Source organism: Pseudochaenichthys georgianus, chromosome 21 (assembly GCF_902827115.2).
Source record: "Pseudochaenichthys georgianus chromosome 21, fPseGeo1.2, whole genome shotgun sequence".
NCBI lineage: Eukaryota > Metazoa > Chordata > Actinopteri > Perciformes > Channichthyidae > Pseudochaenichthys > Pseudochaenichthys georgianus.
The window spans coordinates 25,864,387-25,876,932 of NC_047523.1; the positions used below are offsets into that span (position 1 = coordinate 25,864,387).

Genomic DNA, 12,546 nt, shown 5'->3' on the forward strand with positions numbered 1-12,546 from the left:
GTCCAAGATGACAATGGCCAACGGGAGAAAGGATTCTAAGCGTTCCGCCCAGGTACCGGACAGAGTGCGTGCATCGACAGGGCTCTCTGCTCTCCTTTAAGTCAATCTGAAAACCGAACGGCGACACACGCGCAGCATCAGTACCGAGAGGCTCGCAACAGCTGGTCTCACTGTGTCCCCTAAAAGACAACACACCCGGGGAGGGACGGTAGGGAGAGGGGGGCATGCGGTCAAAGAGGACGCCGTTTCCCCCCGGAGAGCCATGGAGAACCGGGATGCGGCAGCGCGAAGCTTAATCTGTGCGGGCGCGCTAATTGGATCGGAATAACACCGATTGCTGCGGGCGCGATAGAGGAGCGCCCTGGACCGGCAGAGGCACGGTACCCCACCGCTACAGAGGAGAACCAACCGGAGTCCGTCTCCCCCAAGTCAATGAGTATTGTGGCAGAGCAGCCCCCGCGGTGGAGTCGGCCAGGGCAGCACTTTCCTAAAATATGACCAGGGGTGCTTGGATGCGTCGGCAGCATGATGAGGGCTTAAAATACTGGTTTGCACCCCGAGAGAACGAGAAGCCATTTACCGAGTCTGAGCGGGCCCAGAGATGGCGACTGTCGCTGGCCTCTCTGCTCTTCATCACCGTCCTGCTCTCTGATCACTTGTGGTTCTGCGCCGAGGCGAAACTCACGCGAACCCGAGACAAGCGGTCGGAAGAGGGGCTTGCAATTACGGACATGGGCGAGTACCCAAACTCCCTCCACCGACACCATATCCCAACATCACCTGACCCCGACCGTCTCGCCAGAGAGCAAGATGTTATTTTTCTAGGGAATTCTACCAAACCTCTGTGGCGAATGGACACCTGTCATCCAGACAGCTGGTCCAAAGAGTGCTTTACTTTCACGGACGCGGAGACCGTGTGCCTGGGCCTCTCCGTTGGAGGGGAAAAGGGGACACAGTTTTCGAATGTGAATCTGAGCGATTTGTACCTTTCTTTTTGTAATTCCTACTCACTTTTGGATTTGTTTCACGGGTTTACGAGTCCGGACGATTTGAATTGCTCCTTGGATATGGGGCAGGATGTGCTGGGATGCAGCAAGTGTGTTCGTGCTTATCAGCTTCTTGACCAGCAAGCAGAGGAGAACTACCGGGAGTTTGAGCTGCTGGTTGAGAAATACGAGACGGATGCATACTCTGTCAGGACGTGCATGGAGGAATGCAAGGTAGGTCGAGGCCACACACACACACACACACACACACACACACACACACACACACACACACACACACACACACACACACACACACACACACACACACACACACACACACACACACACACACACACACACACACACACACACACACACACACACACACACACACACACACACACACACACACACACACACACACACACACACACACACACACACACACACACACACACACACACACACACACACACACACACACACACACACACACACACCAAACATCACACAAACACCACATCTAGGGGGCTGGTTCGCAGTCGCCATGGCAACCGTTGGGTATATCTGTCAGTATGTTGCCATTAGTTTTTTAGAGATCTACCAGTAGGCTACCTACCAGTGTCTTTCTTGCATCATTTGGAATGTGAGTGTCAGGCTAAATGACAGCAACACTTGCACCACATGACAATGGTATGGAGGCTAGAGGACAGAGCAGCAGAATCTGAATCTTATAATTGTTTTTCTTTCTCGGAATGAGTTACATTTTCTAGAACACTTTATAAAATGTGGAAGTGACGTTTGATATTTTGAGCAAGGGCTTGCACCACAGCTCTTTGAGATGAGGAGAGAGAGGGCTGTTGAGTGGTGCTCATTTCAATATCGTTAATAGCACACGAGTGATTTCTGCACATAATCCAGGCTTTGTATTGTCCCCAGTTTGCTTGTTGATTCAATAACATGGCAGCCTTAGATAGCACATATCTCAGGCTGTGGAGTACATGTTGAGCATGACCACAACAAATCCAGGTCTACATCATCGACAGACTAACACTTGTATGTGTGTAGCTCAAAGCATCAAGGCTCAGCAGTGTTAAATAAAGAAAATGTACCTGTAGATAGTGACATGGTGGGGATACACTGGTTGAATTACTCTTCAATCTGCTTCATTTGTTGTGCACTGGACTGTTGCAGAGGCTGTTTTCTTCAGAGACAGCTGCACATCCCTCTGTGACCACTGTCCATGGTGCTGAAAGAAGGCCCAGGAAAAGGCCTTTTAGGAGGACTTGCATGTTTCTTTAGCTGTGGACTTACATATGAACTATGTCCATTGTTTCAATTAGTCTGTTGGGTTATACAGTATTGTGTACTTTGCTGGACAGAGACCATGACCAACCTAATGTATTGAACAGAGCAACCACTTTTGTCATGAGTTTGTGTATGGTGTGTGAACCTCTCATAATCAATAAAAAGTATGGAATGCGATAATGGTAATACTTTAGTTTGGCCTGGCAAGGACACAATATTATGTTAGTCTAGCTTGTGCTGCTCCTGCTGTAACATGCATGCTTATACTGCAAGTACTGTGTATTCTGTGTAGTTGTATTTATGCTTGGCAGATCAACTTTACAGCTGTACTGTAAAATACAGGTTTGTTTGATACTTAGCATAACCACTTTTCTTGTCCTTAACATTAAGGTTTTCTATTATCATAATGACAGCTGTTATACAAAAGGTCAAAAAGCCAGGGATGCTGCAATATCACCACAAGAGCACTATAACAGGTCAAGGGACGCACCTAGGCAAGCAGGAAATCTTCCATTTAAAACTGCCCTCATAATGATCCTGCAACCCAAACCCATTTTTACAAGATGGATGTTGTACAAGGGCAGATGGTCAGGGTGCTGGGCTGTGAGTGCTGGTAATCCGTGTGTGTGTGTGTGTGTGTGTGTGTGTGTGTGTGTGTGTGTGTGTGTGTGTGTGTGTGTGTGTGTGTGTGTGAGGAAGGCCAGTTAGTGGGAGGATACCGAGGATAAACCTTCACAATGGAATCATGTGCTGCTTGTATGTTCGATAATTGTGAGTCATAGCTTATTGTTAGACATGTGTGCATGCATATATGTATGTGCTATGTGTATGTGCATGAATATTTTTCCGATGAACGTATATACACACTTTCCTCTTATGCTAGCTAATCACTAGTATGCATTTGCACTCCTACTCTTTGCTAATATAATCAGACTCAGGCAGGGCTACAGCAGCATTTTAGCCCCTTTAGCTCAATCTGAATTGCTAATCTGCTCCAGTGTTCCTGTGACCTTAGTGAGAGAACAGTACCCCAGGCCTGCATCACATAACCCTGCTTCTTTAAGACCGACTCTGCTGGACAATAACAAGACAGTAGAAAGAGACAATAACTATTGCTATGCACTCTTTACTGTCTTATTTCTCTCATCTCAGACCTCTCCACTTCCTCATTCACATTTTAAACATCCTCCGAAGGCTTCTTCCAAATATTGATTGAAACTGTGTCATCACATTGTTTATGAATGCTGTGGATGTGTTTTTGCAATGTCTAAACAGTTAAAGGAAAAGGAAGATAGAGAAGCAGTTAGATGAAAAAGATGTGAAGGAATAACTGAAAATATCTTCAAATGCGAAGTAGGTGTCACAGCATTTACGTTGCATTGAAAACTGTTAGGGCAAAAATATCAGCAGATATTGTCTAAAGTTGTTCCAATACCATTACAAGTATCCTTGATGCTTCTGATCAAGTCTAAAATGCGTGATAGGCTATTGGCAAGTATTCACGTCTATGAACCAATCTGGTACAACCTTATTATATCATTTAGCAGCTAAAGTATATGCCAAAACAACAACACATGTTTTTATCTCCACATGCACGGTACAGATTGGGCAGATGCTAGTCCTGTGTGCCATACAGCTCCATCGTTTCCCCAAAAACTATTCGAAACACACCACGTGTCACCCAGTGCAACCGCGTGAGCCACACGGTTGCACTGGGTGACATGTTTCTCCAATTCAATGAAAATTAGCACAGTAGATAGAGTCAATCCACATTCCCCATCCTGCTGTTGTGAATAGTGCTTCAAAACGTGTATTAATCCGTTGCTGAAAATAGTCCCCAACAGATGCACGATTTACTTTTGTATTAATAAGAGCTTCAGTGGCCTGATGTTTTAGGAAATGACTTAACCTTTAAACCTTCAACCCTGTAGCTGAGGGCCTAAACGTGTTTCTAAAGAGCACGCCAACTTAGCTAATTTATCAGCCACAGACCTTTTCCACCACTTTTCTGTTAACTTGAAATCTAAACAAGATACTTTGATAGGCTTTCCAACCAAATTGATTTCGCCACAGAAGGAAAAGCACAGGTTTCAACAAATACATCCCATTTAACTTCTCCGGTTTCTACGTCCTGACATCGTGAATGCTGTCTCACTGTCCCACTATCATGACTTACTGCGTCACTTGAATAACACAGAGTCATTTTTTATATATATATATAACACCTGTTCTTTTCCTGCTATGACAAGTACAACTGTCTGATGTGAAGTGGAGTCATGTATGCACTATGCAGATAGTTGGGTGTAGTCACCGTGTATAGAATGATTGTTATGATGTATCCTTTTTTCTCCTACCTGTCATTTTCTTTCTTTACTCTTTCCTTCTTGTGTTCCTTACACCTTTTGATTTCTGTATGTACTTGTTTATATCACACACACACACACACACACACACACACACACACACACACACACACACACACACACACACACACACACACACACACACACACACACACACACACACACACACACACACACACACACACACACACACACACACACACACACACACACACACACACACACACACACACACACACACACACACACACACACACACACACACACACACACACACACACACACACACACACACACACACACACACACACACACACACACTCAGTCCCATGTGCCGTGTTTCCTGCAGGTCCAGACCTGACTGTCCCTTCCGGTGTAATTTAATTTGCACTCCCATCATTCTCTGCTTCTCTGGTGGCTGTGTCTCCAGGGCTCCGTCTCAACATGTTGATCTCCTTTATCCATCTTTCTGTCATTGTCTCTCTCTTTCTTTCACATCATTCCCTCTTTGTCTTCCTCCCATCTGTGTCAAAGCTCCAAGGACCATCATCACACATCACACATGTCCAGCTTCAGCCTCTACGTCACCTCCACCCCTCTTACCCTCGTCCTTACAGAACAGACTAACATCCTGTAAGAGCCCTCTGTTTCTATCCCCCTCTCTCTTCAGAATTATGTGGCCGTTGAGCTCTCTTTTTCTGCTTGGGTGAAAGATACTTATCTAGGTTAAGGCCCTTTCCTTCCCATGAATTACAGGTCTGTCCACACCAAACCCACTGTGTGTTCCCTCACTCAGCCTCAATTGCCCTCCATTTATTCAACACATTTCTTTCTATTTCTACAAGACTTTTCAGTTCCTGTTTAATTTGTTTACACTTACTCTACGGTAAGGACAGGCTGATTATGTTCTCCATTTAATTAAATAAAATAGCAAAAGGTAAATAAAAGTGTATAAACAACCTTAAATAGATAGTCGTTGTAATAGTTTACAGTCATGTTAGCGTGTTTGTGAGGCCGAACTGAGACACAGATGGACTAAATATGAATATCAGCAATGACAGGTTTTTATTTAGTGATGCTTTTGGCCATGTTAGCAATTTTGAATATGATGGGAATATCATTGCTTTTGCTATTTGATCATAAGACAAAGATTGTGACAAATAGAACTGTTGACTTGATGATCCTCTAGATACAAAAAGTATTATAATTCACTTAACTTATTATAATTCGTCTGAAGGAGACATGAATGTGTATCAATTTCTACAGCAGTTTCTTTAAAAAGAGGATATTGAAAGTGATGGGATTGAAACTGTAAAGCTGTTTTGCTCTTGCTCACCCCGAGGTAATGCATAGAGCCTTGCACTGAAAACAGTTTTCTTTCTATAATTACCTCACTAGCTGGCCTGTGGCAGACTGCTGTTATCTCACGTGTTGCGCTTCGAAAGGTCAGTGGCTATCGAGGTCAAAGTTTAAATAATTTAACTTTAAGCACAGCGCTCTGTGACAATTTTGAGTGGTGTGCAATGCCCAGAATTGTGCTTCCGCCTAGTCGAGCTGCACGGCTCTCTCCATAGAAACCCTGCGATACAGTCAGTAGTGTTTCCACTGATCATGTGAAGGCAGCTTTAGTAACATGTTCTGGGACTCACAATCATACATTACATAACAGATTGACATCGTCCGAATGTATATTTATATGTATTGCAGAGGTTTAATCTATTTCTGAGCCGTTATCCACGTTGGCGTAAAAGTTAATATTGTGAGATCCAATTGCATTTCCAGACCAGTTACTAAAGAAGTGAAGATTCTTTTGGTTAGAAAAGACGGAGCCCACGCACAATAAGGGGCACACTCTGGACTTAATTATCTTAAAGGGTCTGAATATCTCTAAGGTTGTGGTGACTGATGTTGCACTCTCTGATCATTCCCGTGTTTTCTTTGAGAGCTCTATTTCTGTTCACAAAAATGTTCAAAAAGAGGTAACCACAAAGCGATATTTAACTGAAAATACTAGGGAAATGTTTACTCAGAATTTTTCTTCCACACTTGCCCCTGCTAACATCTCAGTAAATGAGCTAGTAGATCATTTTAATTCAAAAATGAAAAATGTTATAGATGCCATTGCTCCAATTAAGGTAAAGGAAGTGTCTGGCAAGAAAATATCTCCATGGAGAAAGGCCATGACCGTGAAAACAGAAAAAAGAGAATGTCGAAAAGCTGAACGCAGGTGGCGAAAAACAAATCTCCAGGTTCACTTTGAAATCTATAAAGAGAGACTTGGCCTTTATAATTTGGAATTGAAAAACGCACGACAATCGTTCTTCTCTGACATCATTACCAAAAACAAAAACAACTAACTGGAGTCCCAGCAGCTTCAACTGAAGCCTTCCGAGTAAATCGCCAGAACGCCGACACCTCCTCATCTCCACCTCTCCCATGTTTTATTTTGTGTTGCCATAAGTTAGTCTCTCTGCGTTTCTGCGCTGGGCTAATGCTAATGCTAATAATGCTAATGCGAGGATAATAAAATGGCGGCTTCAAAACACTTTTTGGGAGTTTTACAGGGCGTGGTTTGCAATCCACCCAGCCAATTAGAAATATAGCTCTTTTCTCAAAAAAGAGCCGCTCGAAAGGGGGTAAAAAGGTTCTCCTGAACTCATTTTAGTACCGGCTCTTTTTGGTGTGAACGCGATAAAAGAGTTCTCATGAACTAAGATCGCATGAATCTGTGTGGGAAAAGTACCGCAGTGTGAATGCGCCTTATGTTCCAATTCAAACACTGAGTAAGTGCATTGAACAAATCAATGACTGGATGTGTCAGAACTTTCTCCAATTAAACAAAGATAAAACTGAGGTAATGGTTTTTGGAGCCAAGGCAGAACGTATAAAAGTTAGCGCTGAGCTTCAGTCTGCAATTTTCAAAACAACAGATAAAGCCAGAAATCTCGGTGTAGTCATGGACTCTGACCTGAGTTTCAACAGTCACATTAAAACAGTTACTAAATCAGCCTACTATCACCTAAAGAACATATCTAGGATTAAAAGACTAATGTCACAGCAGGATTTGGAAAAACTTGTCCATGCTTTTATCTTCAGTAGACTCGACTACTGTAATGGTGTATTTACAGGTCTCACTAAAAAAATCTATTAGAAAGCTGCAGCTGATTCAGAACGCCGCTGCTCGAGTCCTCACTAACACTAAGAAAATGGATCACATCACTCCAGTTCTGAAGTCTTTACACTGGCTTCCTGTGTGTCAAAGAATATATTTCAAAATGCTGCTGCTGGTTTATAAAGCACTGTATGGTTTAGGCCCAAAATACATTACTGACCTCCTGCTAAATTATGAACCATCCAGATCTCTCAGGTCTTCAGGGACTGGTCAGCTTTCTGTCCCCAGAGTCAGAACTAAACATGGTAAAGCAGCGTTCAGTTATTATGCTCCAAATATCTGGAACAAACTCCCAGAAACCTGCAGGTCCGCTGCAACTCTTACTACTTTTAAATCCAGGCTGAAGACTTTTCTTTTTGCCGCTGCTTTTAATTGAACTATTAACATCTTAGACTGCACTGTAACTTTTATCCATGTATTTTTTCTTTTAATGTTTATTTTATTAGCTTTTATTTTTAATGACTAATTTTAAATGCCATTTTCTTAATGTCTTTCATTTTTTGTAAAGCACTTTGAATTGCCTTGTGTTGGAAAGTGCTATATAAATAAACTTGCCTTGCCTAGTCTATCAGAAAATTCACTCTGAACCATAACTTGGTAAGAGTCAATAGGAGCCATAAATGATGTATGTCGATTGTACAAGATGAAATGGCCATCTTCCCAATGTGACCCCTAGAGTTCCACTGCATGGCTGAAAAACGATCATGCTGGCCCAGCTGATGTTTCTGTAAGCAGATTTTGCTTTAATTCCATCAGATGTTTAGCTAAACTTCACATTTGTTTAAACCGACAGCTTTTAATAAAGTAGCACACAGCACATTAAGTACAGATTGTGCTGCTATCAACACATACAACATTGCCCAACTGCAAGTCCTGCACTTTTCTCTCTCTCTGTCAAATTCAATTAGGGCTCTGTTGCTTCTCTACGCAGCCCAAATAGATCCAGGGAAACTCCCCTTCATATGAGCTGCCAGTGTTTGTTTCTCCCCAGGCAGGAGATAAGGGAATGCGTCTGTTCGAGAAGAACACAGCACTCCCATGGAAACGCCTCCTCGTCGGACTCTATTCCCCGTCTACGCAGCACAATGAGAACATACAGCTCCCTCCTCCTTCCTGCCTAGGGCCTCAGCTCCTATCAACACATCCACACCCATTTCCTTCTCTCAATATATGTTCCACACTCCTTCCTTCAGGCAGTTACTCTAAAAAAAAGAAGCAATGTCCCTCATTCAGGTTACAATGAGGACTTGTCTGATTGCCTAGTGCGTGGGCACCTTTAAGGCCAGCTTAAAAGTCAAAGTAAAAAGTACATGCTTGTCCATGCGCCTGTGAGTTAGAGCAGCTCCACTCATAATTAGATCAAAGTTGAAAGGATTTCTTAAAATGCATCCAATTCAATCCGATTGATAGCATAAGCACATCTTTTACAAATGCACACTTGCTAGCTGTCTCTTCTCTCCTCTGTCTCACTGGTGTGCTTAGTTGAATGATTTGACGAGTGGGTGAAGTGTTATGTTTGATTTTCTGTGACAAAGTGAAAAGAGACAAGTGACTAGAGAGAGCGGAATGGCTGCTATTGATATCCATACAGAATGCGTTTGAAAACAATAGGCATTTCTTAAGCTAATTATGATTTCAGCCCATAATTATCTGAAATAGTCAGCATCTTTATGAGATTGCTTTGGAGAATAACAGGTGTGTCTGGGCAACAGATTATGAAATGTGTCCGGGATGCAGATATATCTGCCACTTCAGTTTTATCCAGCAAACAAAAGGAAGCTTGACAAATATAATAATGTGTGGAGAGATGCACAAGTGCTGCCACAACAGTCCAGCACTATTTTACATTTATGTTCTCAAGCTGTCCTTTGCGTTGAGATGCACATGTTGGTGTGTGTCCACAAGACAGTGATATGTAGACTGACTTTTTCATTTGAAAGGAAGATATATGTGCCTTTCAATGGTATAAGTCATTGATAAGAATGGAAATAATTGAATCAGAACTTTAATGAAGGTGTTTATAAAGCAGTGAGTGGGATTATTTGCTTTTTTTTTTAATGCTGTTAGATGGTGTCATTTATATTGGATGATTAATTGAAAGGCACATCACATCGCATTTTATTTAAAATCTCTCCTAGAGATAAAGACACCTGAATTATGAGTCCCCTTAAAATGTCAGGATCTTCACAATAAACTTCTCTGTAAAATAGTTAAATGAATGAGTTGTATGCTTACAGGTCATGAGGATTACTATTGCATGTGTGAACAAAATCTATAACGTCTTTTGTAGCTCCAAAAGGAACTTACGGAAAATCGAATACATTTCATTAAGTGAGTTAAAATAAAGAAGACACCATAGCCCACTCCTCATATCTACTTAAGGCCAGTGGTTTGACATGGCTGCTACTAGCATAACACACTCAAAACTGTGGAGTACTTATTTTGTACCTATGGTATCACCCAAAACATCAGAATCCTTGGTGATTGAGCAAAAGCTAAACAGTTGAGAATTTAATTTTGTATTTCTTCATGAGGATCTGATACATGTGTTTGTGACTATAGCTTTTTGTCACCTCCCCCAGCAACAAGGCTTCATCTTGAACGGGCCTATTTGATCACATTTCCAACCAATTCCTGCTAACATACACAAATAAAATGGTACTCTGAGGCAGCACTCCTCTCAGGCTGTTTACAAATCCTCTGCATCTACTCTAAATCTCAACCCTGACCTTAACCGTAAGCATTTGATGTAAAGTGGTATAGTTTGGGAAGTTTAAACCTCATTGATTTTAGTGGAGGTAAGTAGGGGAATTCATATGTTTGTTAAACCCTACAGAACTTATCTGAACTCAGACCCCTCGGCACATTCATCCACTCTATGAATCTCTGGAGGATTATAAAGCTATTTCATTTGAAAAAGTGGCAATGCAACCAAAGAACATCAAAATCAGCATTCTAGCCAGATAGTGAAAAAAGTAACAATGACTCAGTTTATCCAAGACAGAAAGATAATCACTTGTCCTCCCAAGTGTAGCTACATCAGTAAGTAGCCTGTTAAGAAGCTACGTACAGAGCACATCCCCTATAATGACAGCTGAGGTGACACTGACGTTACACTGAAATTGGCAACAGCAAGAAAGCAGGATTAGGTTATACAGAAGTCATAATGTCATAATATCCCAAATTGCAAAGGTTGCTGAATAACACGTTTTATTTATACATGGGATAACAACAATAGGGCTGCACAAACGACTAATTTGATAATTGATTAATCTATCGATTAATGAAACGATTAATCGACTATTCAGACTATTACTGTATGCCTTGCACAATTTCTCAAACGCTCTTATTTAGCCATCAACTTTTAGATTTAGCTTGAGGTTGTTTTAGGCATGTGGAAACTAACAATGAAGACAATAAAGATGAATACTTGATTACAAAATACTACATATTAAATTAACTTAAAGGTGCGGTAGGTAAGTTTCAGAAACCGGCTTGAGATACACTTTTTGTTATATTCCATGGAATGCTCTTAACATCCCGATAGCAATGAATATCTTAAGTGCTTTGACAAAAAATCCATAAACAAATTTCATCTGTGGAAGCCGTAATACTGTAAAAAGTACAACCGGCTAAACGGATTGGATTGCCGCCCTGTCTGTCAGCCTTCCATCTCGTGCATGCACAAATGTATAGCTCTCATTGGGCGTGCATTGCAGCAGTACTTCAATGACTCGCCAGCAACAGGCGGCCACTTTCACCAGTCTGCTGACGTCATGTGCGCGTTCATGTGTGTTGGAGGAGATGCTCTGAGGAAGTCTGAAGGAAGGGGCGGATTCTTTTCGGCTGTGTACTTTCAAATTGTAGTGCACTCGAGCCGGTTTCTGAAACTTACCTACCCCACCTTTAACAAATTGTTTACAAAACTAACATTGCTTTTTATTTAAATTAAATAAATAATATTTCACATTAAAAGAAACAGTGTTTTAACAAATCGTATTAAATAATCTGATGACAGAACTGTAAACAGAATAGCTGAAACTTTAACAAACTAAATAACTCTGTTACCTCTAATCATTAACCCATGTCTGTATAATGTAGTTAACTCCGTGTGTTGCTGCTAGCATACATAACACCTGACGTGGAAACGTTACTCGTGGATGGGGCTACAGAGCTACTAGAAACAGTCGAACCCGGTGCATTTCTCCGTCTGAATGTGGAGCACTTTTGCTAAATGTTTAGACAAATTGCTCGTGTTACCGCCCTTACATGCTAAACACTCTTGGCAACGAGCATTGTCCACTTCAAGATGGGTAACATTTAACCACACCTTGGAGCGTTTCTCTCCGCCATCCCCGCCGTGTGTTGCTGCATGTAGCAGCTGTGTGTGTGTAAACTGCCCCGCCCCCTCGCACACAGACGGGGGAGAGAGATCTGAGGTTATGTACTGTAACCCAGTTTCTATGTGTATAGGCGCAGCCCGAAAAGGCTATCGCTATTGGGTAATCCCGCTGCACACGTGCAGTGGGATTACCCAATAGCGATAGCAGGGACGTGCACAGACATTTGGAGGGGCTATTGCTCTAAACTGGAAAAAGGGCATCCCCCCGAAAAAAACAAGACCAAAACGATTATTACATTAACTAATTTGAACAGTAATTCACATCATCATCTCATAACAAAATAAGCTAAGGCGACTACTTGCATTCGGTGA

At 42.0% G+C, this 12,546-nt stretch overlaps 1 protein-coding gene across 1 annotated transcript in view; it reads left to right on the forward strand.

Moving 5' to 3' along the window:
- Positions 1-6: 6 nt before the first annotated feature.
- LOC117466333 (NALCN channel auxiliary factor 1) overlaps positions 7-12,546 on the forward strand; it is a 116,225-nt gene continuing 103,685 nt past the window's right edge. The window contains exon 1 of the mRNA XM_034109534.2: positions 7-1,220. Within this exon, the coding sequence (XP_033965425.1) occupies positions 495-1,220 (726 nt within the window). The 5' untranslated portion in view covers positions 7-494. The remainder of the gene's footprint in view (positions 1,221-12,546) is intronic.